We start from the raw sequence: 16,486 nt of genomic DNA, 5'->3' as shown, positions 1-16,486 counted from the left end.
TGGGACAGCTACAGGGTCATTTTGCAGCTGCGGGAGGAGCCAGTCCACGGCCAAGCTGATAACCTGGATGTCAGAGTGAAGAGGTACAGAGAACCTGGCAACCTTATTGACCTCCCTGAGCCACAGGTCCTGAACCTTTTTTTCTGTCTGGAGTTTCCCAATACGAGAGACAAAGCATCCTCAAGCCATCTGAATAATACAGACACTTGTCTTTTGCTTTCCACCAAAAGCACACAAACTAAAATACTCCCACGGTGAGGAGAATTGGAAAGTTAGTATTTAATTTATGAAAAAAATACTCAGAAGGGCCTAAAAAATCCTTGGATTTTTTTCTATTTTTAGTAAAGTAAAACAGCAAATCAGCACCAAAAATAAACATCAATGATGATTTATAGAACTTAAATGAGTAATAACAATAGTACAATTAATTTTCATGTATCTCCTCCCCCTTTACAAACCTCCTCATAATTTTCCTTCCCTGCAGCTTAACAGGAAATTCTTATCCATTTGTTTCTGAGTCCAAGATATTATGCGAACTTTTTCTGCACCAATGAACCACCCAAATCATTTGTTCTTTAGAGATCAGAGACTGGAAGTTGCATCTGTCCACCTCTTGCCTTCCTCTTACACACACAACTCTGCTCCCTCCCTCTCACGGACTCTGAGGTTCTCAGTCTGGGTTTGTTTTCCTTCCTTTTTTCAAACTGCCCTAAGGCCTTGGCAAAAAAGAAAAAAAGTCTCCATGTCTTCTATGTCATCATCATAACCTTCTGTTTCTTTTCCCGACATCGTTTCCCTTTTTCTCAGCGTCGCCCACACAAGTGCCTGGCACAGAGCTTCTACTGGTACCAGTAAGCTGAAGAACACTCAAGTAACATCCCACAGATAAAATCTTATCTGAGGAGAATGTGTGCTTGTGTTGAGGGCAAACTGCAACTCCTCACCTTCACTGTTTCTTCTGTTACATTTTTGTCAATTTTTGACGCGGCGCACTGGTTCATTCGGTGTAAGAACGCCTGCATGAAACAAAAAAAAAGATATTTTGAAGTTGACATTAGGTTAATAAAATAACAGGGTGTTGAAGAGAACTAATTCTGTTTTACAGGAAACCAAAGTTTAAAACTCTAATAACTATTAGACTTAAGAGTCCAATGTTTTGGGGGAGCCTGGGGGGCTCAATCAGTTAAATGTCCGATTCTTAATTTTGGCTCAGGTCACGATCTCACGATTTGTGAGATTGAACCCCACAACGGACTCTCAGCTGACAACGGGGAGCCTGCTTGGGATTCTCTCTCTCTCCCTTTCTCTCTGTTCCTCTGCCACTTACACATGAGCACTTTTGTGTGCTCTAAGTAAATAAATACACGAAAGGGAAAAAAAGAGTCAAATGTTTCCTAAACTTCTAAGTCTTATGAAGCACAAGACCAAACTCTAATGAAAAATGAGATTTCTGATAAAAAACAAAGGGTCAGAAATTCCAGTGACCTTTTTGGAACTGAGAGAGATTGAAAGAAGGAGGTAGGGAGGAAGTGATAGAGATAGTCAGTGAAAGAGGAAGAGAGAGTGTGACTCTTCAAGAAGGAATGGAGGGATTTCTCTTCCTCTCTTACTCCCTCCCCCAAGTTTTAGAAAGACGGATTTGGTATTCCTGGGATCAGGTCAGGGCTCTCCATAGCCCTATGGTAGGCAAATAAGTTCATTAGTATTTCAAAGATCTGGACCCTTCTTGACAAGTCATTAAGCTTGGACTCATGACTAAATACACTATTATTTTTGCAAAGGAAAAAAGCAGAAAGAGTTGTTTACACTGGGTCTTAAAAGAGAAGGTTTGGAAGGAAAAGGAGAAGTGACTTTCCATCCAGCAAATCTGGTTTGTGTCTTTAAGACATCGTTCATTAACTATCTAGTGATCAGGTGAGATCACTGCCTTCCCTGTTTGTCTTAAGAACTTCAGCCACTACCTGCCAAGTCAGGGTCTGACTGCATAGCCCACCAATCCCCAGAATACACAGAGGCTCCAAGGAGTCTCTGGAAACTACATCAAACGAATGAAGATTAAGGTAAGAATCCCATTTTAATGTTTATTTATTTATTTTGAGAGAGACAGAGACAGAGACAGAGGCAGAGAAAAAAGGGAGAGAGAGAATCCCAAGCAGGCTCCCACTGCCAGTGCAAAGCCCAACATGGGGCTTGAGCCCACAAACTGTGAGATCATAACCTGATCTGAAACCATGACTTGGATGCTTAACTGAATAAGCCACCCGGGCACCCCAAGAATCCCATGTTTGACCTGGTATACTTACAAAGATTTAAGAGACTAAGACAACCCAGTATTGTTCAAATGTTCCAAAGTTACCATCCTCAAGACATTGCTAGTAAGAGTATAAAATGGCACATTTGTGGGGACAATACAACTTAACAATATATCTCAAATTTTTAAATGGGCATTTCCTTTAACCCAGCAATTCTACTTCTAGGAATCTATCCTAAGAAAAAATTCAGACAAGGGGTTACAGTATATGGATTACAAAAGTGGAAACACTGAAAACAACCTAATGCCCATCAATAAGGGAATCATTTAATATATTATGGTACATGCAAATTATAAAATACCATGCAGAAGTATAATAACAAATAGAATGTGATATAAATTACATATAATTATGTGCATATAAAACAGATGTCTATAAAATACTGTTTGGTGAAAAATTTACTAATCAGCATACTTGAAATGTACTGACATATATGTACACACATATACATATTACATGCCATTATACACACATAAATATACATGTGTAATGGTAGTGTGCATTCATACTGAGAAAATATGTAGCATATACCAAATGCAAACAGTGGTTAAAGATGACCTTTATACACTTTCTTATGCTCAGAATATTTGGCTGCGAGCATATTATAACTTTTGTGAAAAGAAAAACAAAAGTATTTAACAGAAACAAAACAAATGAGCCACAGGATGTCATTCCTAGCATTAGCTTCAGACCCATCTCTATTCCCGATTACACCAGTTCATGTTTCAGAGTCTGTAACAACAAAGCCACATCAGTACTAGTAGATCCAACTGAATGAAATAAGTCAGCTGAATTAAATAAACTGAATAGAAAAGTACTGAATGTCACCTTAATTCTTTCATTGGAAAGTGTATATGATATGCGATGTGAGTTTTGAACTATTATCTATAGTTAGGTGTAACTGGCAACCTACAGAGATTCTGAATTTCCTGACTTTGCCCATCTTAATTAGTATGAGTCTTATTTTTAATTTTAGTTTTGGTTTTGTTGAATATTTTCCATGTATTCATACCAAAAATCGTCTGTTAGCTCTTTCTACTTAGTCTTAAAGTAACATGGTAGTTTAGTTGCCTAGTTTACATTTCACGTTGACCACATAGTAAACAGGTAACCTCTCACACAAGCAAAACTAAACGTTCACCTCTAAATTTATAAACATTTTTCTTCATGAACTGAACTCAGTAACATTCTGAAGCTGATAAATGAAAGTCTGGAGGTAGTACAAATGAATCAAAATATGAGCTAGAAGGAAACATACAAACTGAGACAGTAAACTATATCTTCATCTGACTTTTTATCTTCTTATCCTCTGTGACAATATGGAACTTTTTGTTTAACTGTGAATGAAATAGAACCTGGAACTTGTTAGCATTTCTGATCAAGCATTTATTTTCCTGAGAACTTCATTTTATGCACAGAGAAGGCAGATTTCAGATACTTTGCCCAGAACGCAAAATCATGAAAACAGACATTTTTGACAAAACCTAAAAGTCTTCCTTCCTCAATATAAAGAAAAATAACCTGTTTTCAGAACTGTCTTTTAACAACCTTTCAGACTTTAGTAATTAGTGCATTTAATTTTTTTCCTATCAGTCAAAGAAGCATTAATACCCTAAATACAAAAATACATGAAGGATTTAATATGCTGTTTTACCTCTGCATTCATTTATTCCCACTGGTCCAGAATTTCATCAGAATTAGATCATCCTCATTTTGATGCAAATATACTGGAAAAAGGCTTATAAATGCCAGTGGTTCTCAAACTTTTTATTGTGTATAATACTTGGAGAGTATTTCTAAATGCAGATTCCCTGGCCCTATCCCCAGAAGGTCTGATTTGGCAGATTGGTTGAGGACCCAGAAATCTGTATTTTGAGTAAGTTCCCTAGATGATTCTGATGCAATTGGTCCTGAGACTACATCTGATGAAAATTTCTTTATGTTTTTTTCTTCCAAAGACTGAAGACTTTGAGGAAACAAGTCAGTGGGTCTCAATGGAGAAAACTTCTTGGCTTTCCAACCCTATGCACAATACCCTCTCACTCAACCAGTTGGAGTTTCTGCTATTCCACAAGAAAACCCTCCCTCCAACCATGAAAATCACAATCTGCATAAATGGGTCATAATACTCTCTGAAGGCTAGGGAGATGCAAAGACTAGCGAGATAAGACAGACTAAGTGAGGTTTGCAGGTGCCCCTCCTTGTACCTTCCAGCTTGCAGGTGTGTTGGCAGTTCAGCTTGCCAGGATTCCCCTAGCAATGATTACACAACACATTCCGAGATATCACTACAGTCAGGGACTACTGTTTTCCTACACAGACAGCAGAACTCTTTATCTTCTCTTCAATTTGCTCCATGTTGTTTCCTTCCTATCATGTATTTGGTAAAACGGGTTAAATGCCATACATTAATTAAAGCTTAAGAGAGCTAAAAATGTCACAAATTTGCAACCAATAAATTAAAAGAGGGAAGGAGATTATATGTAAGAGGGAGATGACAGCTATTCCCTTCTTCCTTGTCTGTCTATCTGGGCCACCACTTACTCAAAAGGAAAGGCAAATCCATGATGAGATAAAATCCATGATTTTATTCTCAGAATGCACTTGTTTATGATTTCAGTGTACTAAATTATCTCCCTCAATTCATTTTTGTCCTCCCCACTCTTTACATCAGGCACACATAGTAGATAACTCTCAAAAGATGCACAGATATGTTCATTGCTATAACATTTCCAGATAGTTGTGGGTATTCTTCTTTGATACAACACCAAAACTCAGTAAGTGGTAGTTTCTTAAAGGTTAGTCATGAATGATTTTTAATCTGAAACCAACCATATCAGTGAACTTTTCATACTCTGCTACATTAAAACCTGCGTGTATGGCTCAGTGGGTTAAATAAGCAGCCCACATCGGCTCAGGTTATGGTCTCGTGGTCCATGAATTTGAGCCCCGCATCAGGCTCTGTGCTGACAGCTCAGAGCCTGGAGCCTGCTTCGGATCCTGTGTCTCCCTCTCTCTCTGCCCCTCCACTGCTCACACTCTGTCTCTCTCAGAAATCAATAAACATTTTAAAAAATTAAAAAAACAATCGATTTATCTTGAAATTTGAAGGGATCTTTTATCTATGCTTGATGCTGTAAATTTTTTTAACAATGCTTCACTAAGAATTATATATATCTTCAAAATATTAACACGTCTTGTTATACGATATCAAAAAAACTCACATCACATTAGTTACTATCAGTATCCAACTCACTAGAGAAGTCTTTAAGTATTAGGAGGCTATCCAGCTCACAGACGTAAATTTTCCAAAACTCTAAATTCACTCGCAAGCTTGAATTTATCATCATCAACAAATACTATCGGTTGTTTTCCTTGAAGTGACAGGTTCACTTCTTTCTTTGTTGAATAAACTATCTGCCAAATACTCCAGTGCCCTGAAACTAAAACCACAGTTTACCTCATAGTTGTTATTTCAAGTAAATATAATGTTCCATAGCAACTCAATCACAAATTCTGTCCATGGGACAACCATAATATTTGAGTATGCAGAAGTACTTAGGTGTACTTCCTGTTTCAGAATATTAAAAGGCATGTGCTCAAGAGTCACAATTTAGTACAATTAATAATTTTTACAGCTTCACAAGAACACTCTTAGGTGAAACAGGAATCCTCTACCACCCTTCCCCCACGAGTGAGTGACAGTGAAATATACAGTGAAATATACCTAGTACAATTTGGTGCCACTACTCTTTAGTGGCACTCTTTAATTCACATTAAAGCATCAGCAGTTTTACACATCATTGCTTTTGCACGATCAGTGCAAGCATCCACACAGAAAAAATAAAAGCAAATAAAGTCTTAGTATTACAATGAAAATAGTTTCACCTTACATATCCCCTGGAAGGATTTCACAAAACCCTAAAAGACTGCAAAGCACACCTTGAAAAGCACTGTTCTGGCATATAGGATATATCAATAAACAAAATAGTCAAAAATTTCTGCTTATATTCTAGTAGAGGGAGGCATAATATACAATAAATATAATAAATGTATTTGGCACATTAGAAGCCAGGTGTTAAAAGTAAGCAATGAACTTACTATGATAATAAAAACAGATCTACACATATTTGAAAAAAAAATATAACACCTCGCAATGATTCCAAAGCTCTCCAGAGATTCAGAAATCCAGAGCCCAAAATTTATCACCATAAATCTATACCACTCAATTCTATTACTTAATTATATTTGACTTTTCTCTTGTACATTCATGGCATCACTTCTCCTTTCCTTCCTTTTATGTCTCTACTTTGCCCTATTACTTTCAGTACCCACTCTATGCATAAGACTAATAATGGGATGGGACTCTTCGGCCTCCATCTACAGTTTCCAAATACCTCCAAAAACAGGGAAGTATTCAAGTTTATTTTTACTGCCAAGCACTCAGGACTCATTTGGGTAAGGGAATAAACAAAATTAAAAACACAAGGAAATTACCAACTACAGATTTTTTTTTTAATTTTTAATGTTAATTTTGAGAGAGAGAGTGCAAGCAGGGGAGGGGCAGAGAAAGAGGGAGACACAGAATTCCAAGCAGGCTCCAGGCTCTGAGCTGTAAGCACAGAGCCCAGTGCAGGGCTTGAACTCACAAACTGTGAGGTCATGACCTGAGCTGAAGCTGGATGCTTAACCGACTAAGCCACCCAGGTGCCCCCAACTACAGATATTTTTGTAGTTATCTTACACTGATAATGTTATACCCACAAATGATAGTCTAAATGAAATGGATCAAATCCTTGACAAACATAATCTGCCAAAATTCACACAAAGAGTAATATAATATGAACAGGACTCTATCTATTAAAAGGACTGAATCAATATTTAATAACCTTCCAAGACAGAAAGTGCCAGGCCCAAATCAGTTCACTGGTAAATTTTACCAAACATTTAAAGAATAAATTATACCAATTCTCTACAATCTCTTTCAGAAGATAGTAGAGGAAATTTTTCCTAACTTGTTCCATGAGGCCAGCATCACCCTAATACCAAAACCAAAGAATTCACAAGAAAACTATAGACCAATATCTCTTAAAAATATAGATGCAAAAGTTCTAAGCAAAATATTGACAAACAACAGCCAAAAACCTATAAAAACAATTATACATCACAACCAAGGGGGGTTTATCCCAAGTATGAAAAGCTGGTTCAAAATTCTAAAATCAATTAATGAAATCCAACACATCGCCAGTCTTAGAAGAAAAATCCATATGATCAACAGATGCAGAAAAAGCATTTGAGAAATCCAACACCCAGTCATGACAAATATTCTCAGTAAACTAATAAGAGGGAAATGTCCTCAACATTATTTTAAAAATCTTAAAAAAAAAAAAAAGCCTACAGCTAACATCATACATAATGGTGAGAAACTAGAAGCTTTCCCACTACAATCAAGACCAAGGCAAGAACGTCTCCTCTCACCATTCCCTTTTAGCATTGTCCTGAATTTTCTAGCTAATACAATAAGACAAAAAAGAAAATAATAGGTATATAAATTGGAAAGGAAAAATAAAATTTTCCTTGTTCATAAATGATATGATTGTCTATGTAGAAAATCTGAAAGAATTGACCCTAAACATTCCTGGAACTTGATAAGATCTTATAGCAAGGCTGAAGGATACAAGATTAATATACAAAAGTCAATCACTTTCCTCTATACCAGCAATGAACAAGTGGAAACTGAAATTAAACACACTACCATTTACATTAGCACCTCCAAAAATGAAATATTTGTGTATAAGCCTTAAAAAAATGTGTATAACATCTGAATGAGGAGCACTACAGAACTCTGATAAAAATGATCAAAGAAGACCAAATAAATGGAGACACAGTTCACATTCATGGATAGGAAGACTCAATAGCATCAAGATGCTAGTTCTTCCCAACTAGAACTGTAGATTTAACACAACTCTAATAAAAATTCCAGCAAGTTATTTTGTGGATATCAACAAAATGATTATAAGTTTATATGGAGAGATAAAAGACTCAGAGTAGCCAAAACAATATTAAAGAATAAGAACAGGGAACCTGGGTAGCTCAGTTGGCTAAGCATCAACTCTGGCTTTTGGCTCAGGTCATGATCTCAGGGTTGTGGGATTGAGCCCCATGTCAGGTTCTGTGCTGGGTGTAGAGCCTGCTAAGATTCTCTCTCTTTCTCTCTCTCTCTCTCTCTCTCTCCCTCCCTCCCTCCCTCTTCCCCTCCCTTCCTCCCTCCTTTCCCCCCCTTCCTCTGTCCCTCTGTCAACCTCTGCCCTTCCCCCACTCACACTCGTTCTCTCTCTCTCTCTCTCTCGAAGAAGAAGAAGAAGAAGAAGAAGAAGAAGAACAAAATCAGAGGACTCAGAGGACTGAGACTACCTGACTTCAAGGCTTATTCTAAAGCTACAGTAATCAAAACAGTGTGGAATTGGTTAAAGAACACACAAATAAATGGAATACAACAGAGAGCCCAGAAACAGATTTACACAAATATAGTCAACTCTTTGACAAAAGAGAAAATGTTATATGATGAAGAAAGGATGATCTTTTCAATAAATGGTGCTGGAACAACTGAATATTCACATGTGAAAAGAAAAAGAAAGAAAGAATCTAGACACAGACCTTACATCCTTCTGAAAAATTACTTCAAAATGGATCAGACCCAAATGTAAAATGCAAAATTATAAAACACCTAGAAGAGTATGGTGATGACTTTTTTAGATAAAACACCAAAGGCATGATTATGAAAGATTTATTGATAAAGTGGATATCATTAAAATTAAAAACTTCTCCTCTGTGAAGGACAAGAGAATGAGAATCCTAGCCTCAAACTGGGAGAGAAAATATTTCCCAAAGACATATATGATAAAGAACTATTGTCCAAAATGTACAAAGAACTCATAAAACTCCAACATCAATAAAATCAACAACCAAATTAAAAAATGGGCAAAAGAACTGAACAGGCATCTCAGTAGAGAATATACACGGATGGCAAATAAGCATATAAAAACTTATTCAAATAGTACATTATTAGGCAATTGCAAATTAAAACAACAAGATACTACACATCTATCGGAAAGGACAAAATCCAAAATACTGACAATGCCAAAGAATGTGGAGTAATCAGTAACTCTCCTTCATTGCTCGTAGGAATGCAAAATGATATAGTCACTTTGGAAGACAGTTTGGCATATTCTTAACATAAATGTTCTTACCATGCAATCCAGCAATCATATTTCTCAGAAGTTACCTAGATGAGATGAAAACTTATATCCATAACAAAACCTGCACCTGGATGTTCATAGCATAGCAGCTGTACTCATAATTGACAAAACTTGGAAGTGAACAAGCTGTCCTTCAGTAGGTGAATGGATAAATACAAACAGTGGAATATTATTCAGCCTAAAAAGAAATGAGCATGATCCAGCCGCTCCCTCCTCTCTTGTTTTGCCTCATCCCAGTTTCCCCATTCTGGACCACCGCCTAACCACAACCACCTTCCAGGTCCTCCTCAACATGCCACACTTATTTCCACCTTAACACCTTTACACAACCTGCTTCCTACTGCCTGGAGCACTCTTCACCTGCCTGCCTCCTGCTGTCACTCAGTTCTTAGTTTACAGTCTCTCATGGCCATCCAGTCTAGACCATCCAGTTAACGTTCTCCCTATCCCAACCCCATCTTGCCCTACCTACTCTATTACTCTACTTCATTTACCCTGTGGCACTACCTGCTCCTGTTTTATGTAATTGTTTATTTACTGGTACCTTGCATTAGTAGTGGAGCTCCAAGAAGGCAGAGTCTGTCTGTTTTGCTCAGTCGGGTTTCCCCAGCATCTCCAACAATGCCTGGAGCTTGGTAAGCTCTCAATAAACTTCAGTGGAATAAGTGAAGAATTTTTTCTTCACTGGATGGTTTTTGTTTCTAAAGACCACAAGACTGTGTAGTATTAACTTCCCTAGTATATTATCTTCCCAAATATCCATCAGCAACTTAGAATATAATAATATCATATAATCTTTATCTTTTCCATCACCATATACCAGGGTTTCTCAACATTAACACTCTTGACATTTGTGCCAGAAAAGTCTTGGTTGTAGGCGCTGTCCTGTACATGCAGGATGTTTAAGAGTTTCATGGCCTATACCCACTAGATGCCAATAGCTACTACCATCCCCAGTTGTAACAACCAAAGATGTCTCTATACATTGCCAAAAGCCCACTCTACACCCCCACAGTTGAGCACCACCGGCATATAGAATCCCAAAATACCTACAGCAGTGCTAACTAAATGCACAAATTTGAGGCTAAAACTTTTGTATTATCAACCTCTCTGGGCTACATTATAACAATAAGTGATTTTCCGTGTCTTCCTGAGCTTTAGCAAAGTCCCATGTTTCTCCATGTATCTCCTTATTTCAATACTTTTATTAGATTATGAATAAAAAGTTCAACACATTTTTATAAAAATTATAATTAGGTAGAACTTTTGTTTAAATCTCTTTTCAAACAACTGAGTAGATTTTTAAAAGCTCCCTTTGTCATGTCTTTTCAACTCAGACACAGTGAACAATGACAAAATACCGTTAGTTTGCATGTCTGCTCTCCACCAGACTGTATTCCCTATGGAAAATGTATGGGCAGCATGTTTTCATCTTTGAAACAGATATCAGTTTGTCCCTAGACTGCCATGGCAACATTCCATCCATACGAAACTCCAAAAACTGATAGAATAATAAATCATTTGTCAGTTCAGTAGCATTGAAGACTCACCCTCATGGGCATCTATCACTCTACAAACCATCAAAGGAAAATATATGCCACCATGGATTACTCAGATAGATGCTGAAAGAGATCACAGTGATACCAAACAGTATGTCAATATCCCCAGCAAAAACCCTTTGAATGTTGATGTTTTTTCATGATTCAGAACCAAAAGGATTTATTGTGTCATACTTGTTGAGAGCCTTTGAATATCTGCTCAGTTTCCCACAAAAAGATGGTTTATTCTTTTTTAGAAAAACTATTCATTCAAAATTAACATCACCATTATCTAGGTAAAGATAATTTTTCAACATACATCCATAATTTTTAAACTTCCTTGGCTGAAACTTTCCCAGCATTTAAGGATAATTAAAACATTATTTAGTGTCTTCTGTTTGACCTCAACATGCCAAAAGGCAGCATGACAGAATTGTGTTCTTCAGGAGTTTTCAGGGGAAAGAATTCATACTGGGTCAGCATGTGATCAGTACACTAAATACACACCAGGCACAGGTTTTAAAGATGTTTAATAGTAGATGGCTGGAAAGTCAATAGTGAAAATGGACAGAAGATGAAAGAGAAATTAGAACTATTCTCAATGGAATTAGTTATGCATAAAATTATTGAAAGTAAAAATTAGAAAATTTATTGAGATTACAAAAAAAACTACAATAAAAGCAAACTTTTCTGAAGTGTGTTTTGTCAATTTTGAAAGTTTTTATTTGTTAAGTTTTTGGTTTTTTTCTTATGTGCTTTTGCAATTTCTTTTCTTTTTAATTTTTTTTAATGTTTATATCTCTTTGAGAGTGTGAAAGAGCCATGAATTAAGTCAAAAGCAGAGATCAAAAGCAGTAGAAGTATTTTTTAACATGGCACAAATGGTTAAAACATTGTTTCAACTGCCATTTAAGGAAATAAGAACATTTACATAAAAATCAGTAATTATGGTCCCTCTTCAAACACAAGGAAAAAAATCAACCCAGGACCCACATTGCTGAATAGTAGCCATAGACTAGAGCAAAGGCAGCCACATGTTCCTTTCACTTGCTACAGTCATCACTATTCCCTCTTACCTCCTACACCAGAGCTAAATGTTAACTGTTCTTTATTCTCACACTAATATCATCTTTTTTACATAAAATGCAATTTACTCATTTTTGTGACTTAGAAATCTCTGTAGCCATTTTAATTTTCAGCATATAATCTTGGGGTTTTGCAAAGGCCCTTTGGGCTTTTATAAATTCTTAATACTGATCATTCCAGAGTTCTGTTTTAAAATGTCATTTGGTCTTCATGTGTTTGAGTAAGAAAGTACTCCCAAGATGAGAGGAGAAAAAACTTAAATGGGGAAAAAAAAAACAAGAAAGAAAGAAATTTTGGTGCCTATTTACTTAACGCTAGTTTCCCAAGGAATTCATGATTATATTAGATGTTAATTCTAGAAGTGATATTTTCTAGAGACAACTCTGAAAACCATGTACACGATTAGTTTTCTCAAAGACTGAAAAAACCTCTATATCCTTTATTTTAAACTATTAAATGTTTTTTAATAAAGTAGCTTTTGGGCAATAAATTTTTCTTGGCTCCTATATTCCAAATATCATTTGATTCATGATAATCTTGTGTTCCTTGTATTGTTTTGGGTGATTGATGTCTCTTTCCGGAATGGTTAGGGATACACCAAACTTTAGGAAAAAATCAACTAAATAAAGTAAGTAAGATTAAGAAGCACCGAATGTTTATCATCAGCTGTTTTGAAATCCCTCTAAATTAATCCTCCATGTTTCTTCCCAACACACCTAGAAACACCTATCCACACATCTATGAAGACACAGGATATCTCACAGCAGGGAGTGTAGCCAAGGTTCGAAGTAAGCCTCAATTACCTCATTCATTAAATTAGGTTAAAAATAATAGTACCTATCTCACAGAGAGGCGAGAATTCACGGAGGTAATTTTTGTTGGCACTTTGCACAGTGCATAATCAGGACCAAATACTGATATTTCTGCTACTACTGCTACACCTACAACCCTAGTTCTATAATATCTACTGTGGCTTCAATTATTCCTAATACTAGAGAGAACACAACTAAAGGGTAAGCCCCTTGTGTCCGCTTCTCTGCTCCTCTATTAACAGTAAATCAATCCAAGTAACTCTAACTTCGGGAGAATCCTTTGGTTCCAAAACAAATAATTTGAGGCATTTGTGAGGGGAAAAAATCTACTGTTTATTAAAATATATGTATATTCCACATTGTTACATTGCATTGGATCCTTTCTGCTCAGAATTCCAGGTTTGCCCTCAAATATGGTTCATGTTAGTCTCTCAATTCATATTTTGTAAACACTCCAAAAGTTAAAAAATTAACCCATAGTAGAAGGTAGAAAAAATTTATTGGATATCCAACTGTACGGTGTTAATAGAGACTGCAGCCCATCTCTAAGCCTTGAGAGGATTTAGAGCATAAAGTATTAATAAAAAGTGAACAACGTATGTGGAATATGGCCAGACCATGGCTTTGATTTCCATGAACTGCTACATGATCTTGGTATGGACAAAAATCATACAGGCTGATGAAGTAGAATGACAGGCCAATCTGAGAACAACCACAGAAAATCAGGTACAGCAAAACTATATTCTTGAAGTTGCCTTAGCTCTTCTGAATGCTATCAACTCTTTACAGCACTGACAGAACCATTAGACAAAGATAATGTTAGGCTAGGTTCCAAAATTAAAATGAAAATCTATTCCTTTATATGTTACAAGTCATAATATTTGTAAAAAAGCTTAAAGTGAGATAAAAAAATGAACTTTTCATTACATTCAGAATTACAACAACAAAAAAATATTTCAAATACCTCAGAATTTTGGGGGGCATTTCAGATAAAAGTATGTTTCAGCTGTCAGTTGGTGATCAATATGGGATAAAATGAATTTCTAAAGGCAGGTCATAAGCTTACATGAACATACTTGTGAAAATTTTTCTCAAAGGTGTCTGTTAAATTATTTTTAATATTACATAAATATTTATTCAGAGATGCCAGCAGGCTATTGTGTCTCTAATATAATACTGCATATTGTGCTGCTCAGGAATTTACAGTGATATCTGATAACTTTAAAAACACAGCACAAGGAAAGAAAGGGCTAAGCGGGAAGTACAAAGCACACTATATAGATAATATTCTCAAGCACAAATTTTTCTCTGGCACAGGAAACTGGTCATTTCCCAAATTTAAAATGCAGAACACTATTCCTGTTTAAGTCGTTATTTGAGAATTCAGTTCCCATGAAAAGGAAATGTAGCAGTGGGGGAAGGAAAAGTATTTTATGCTGGAAAACAACCCAGAGAAATGAATGAGGACCCCAACACGAAGATGGGTCTCCTCCTGGCATCCATACCCTCCTTTTTTCTCACACTCTGATCTAGCTGGCTGTAAAATCCCACAAGGTACAGAAAAAAGATTTTTTACATTTCGCTTCATGATAAATTTCTATTTCAACTAATGCAAAGAACTTTTTCACAGAGAAGTTTATATATCTATTTCACCCTTAGGAATGACTCCTAAAATTGTCCACTCTTATCTTTAAAACACATATGATTTTTCTGTCAACATTCTATTGCCCATTCAGACTTACCATATCCCTTTCTCTTCTTTTTTTCATGCCTACATATTCGATATACCATCTACTTCCTAGCTGTAGCTTTGTTTCCTTTCCTTTTTCATTCTATTTGAACTCTATTCCTTAAAGGAACTAATGTATAGTAATGTTAACAGTTAGTGTTGGGCTAATACAGAACAGAAGAGAGCCCAGAAAATACCTTAACTTAACTGGCAGGGAATTTGGTATTTGAAATAGGTGGTATTTTAGTGGGGAAGGAATGCACAGGTGTTGGGACAATAAGTAGTCCAGTTTGCAGACTTTGTCAGAATAAAACAGAAGAATGTTAAGCAGTTAAAACCTTGAACTTTGGAGCCAGTCTGCCTGGGTTCAAATCCCAGCTCTACCAAATACTAGATATACAACAGTTGACCAGTAATTTTACCTCTGTAATGCAGTCTTGACATCTGTAAAATGAGAGTAATATGGTATCTACTCAAATGGACTTGAGGCAAAGATTAAATTAATATACATGAAGCAACTCTTACATCAAAAACCAATATATAACTGTTAGGTATTATTGCTATTTTTCCTATTTTGTTTTAGATCACCAAATATACTCGCCAGATGCTATTTTCATTAAATGACAGCACATTTAATTTCTGAAGGAAGACCTTCAAGGAGATTCATTCTTTTTGACAACATCCATACAAGTTATAATCAAAGCATTAGTAAGAGGATTAGGTATTGTATGTGTATAAATATGTAAAATATCTGAGAACTGTCTTTAAGCCATTTATAATTTTTATTCATAATCTGCTTTGTAAAAATTACATTAACAATCTGCAAAAAGTCAAATATCTGAAAGCCTTTGCTTAAGAAATATGAGAAAAAATAACTACGAAAATCTGGGATAACAACTATTATCAATAATCCCATTATGTTTCAAAAACCAAGAGGAATATAAAATAGGAAATATTATAAGTACTTCTGTATACTTCATGAACCAAGAAGGAGCCAGCAAAATACTATTAATGAGTTCATTTCCATGGATATTAGCTTGCAGCTCCATCAACAGCTGAATATTCATGAAGCACGCTGGGTGCAGGTAAATAAGAAAACTTCCCTTACAGGAAAAAAAGCAATTATAACAATAACAACAACAACCACAACAAATTTACACATTTTTTTTTCGGACCTGGGTTGTGTAAAATAACAAAGAAAAAGCTAATGTCTGTTCAAAACTTTATGAATTTCATTATATAACCACAAAGTTGCAACAGATTTGCTTAACTGCTGCAAAACAGCAAATATGCCCTAATATCGGCAGTTTCTTGGTTTCCGAAGACTCTAAGTCATCCTAGATCCTCAAAATGCAGCCTTTTGGGGATGTAAATGAAATTGTCCCTAGGCTGAGTGCACATAATTAACATGGTTTAGGGCAATTATTTGCAGACCTCAGAGCTTGAAAATGCAAATAATATAAAGAACAAACTGAACAATAAATTAAAACCTAATCAGAACTACACCCAATATTTGGAGGTATGTCTGGAAGTCCTAAGCGCCCCCAGCAAGTAGACTTCAGGCAGCAGTGATACTATTCAGGGAGATGGGAGCATGTGATGCACTGTAACTGCTCTGAAAGTTACACCTATATACAAGTGCTGCTTGAGATGGAATGGGGAAAAGAGGAGGTGGGAAGGGAGAATGGCATCTACCAGGGAATAATTTTCCTTGTCATGACCTCTTCCAAATGCAATGGGATTTAGGTTT

General features: G+C 36.1%; 1 protein-coding gene across 5 annotated transcripts in view; it reads right to left on the bottom strand.

Annotated features, from left to right (window-relative positions):
- Positions 1–16,486, bottom strand: part of PREX2 (phosphatidylinositol-3,4,5-trisphosphate dependent Rac exchange factor 2) — a 292,133-nt gene that overhangs the window by 221,468 nt on the left and 54,179 nt on the right. For all 5 annotated transcript variants that reach the window (XR_008419975.1, XR_008419974.1, XR_008419973.1 and 2 more), the window contains exon 2: positions 945–1,016. Coding sequence is in view for 2 of the 5 variants with exons in the window: in XM_019453224.2 (XP_019308769.1) it covers positions 945–1,016 (72 nt within the window). In the remaining 3 variants the exon portion in view is untranslated. The remainder of the gene's footprint in view (positions 1–944; positions 1,017–16,486) is intronic.

The sequence above is a fragment of the Panthera pardus genome, unplaced genomic scaffold (genome assembly GCF_024362965.1).
Source record: "Panthera pardus isolate Hobbes unplaced genomic scaffold, ASM2436296v1 HiC_scaffold_7, whole genome shotgun sequence".
NCBI classification, from domain to species: Eukaryota; Metazoa; Chordata; class Mammalia; order Carnivora; family Felidae; genus Panthera; species Panthera pardus.
The sequence above is the reverse complement of the archived record's forward strand: the minus strand, read 5'-3'. Positions and strand labels throughout refer to the sequence as shown.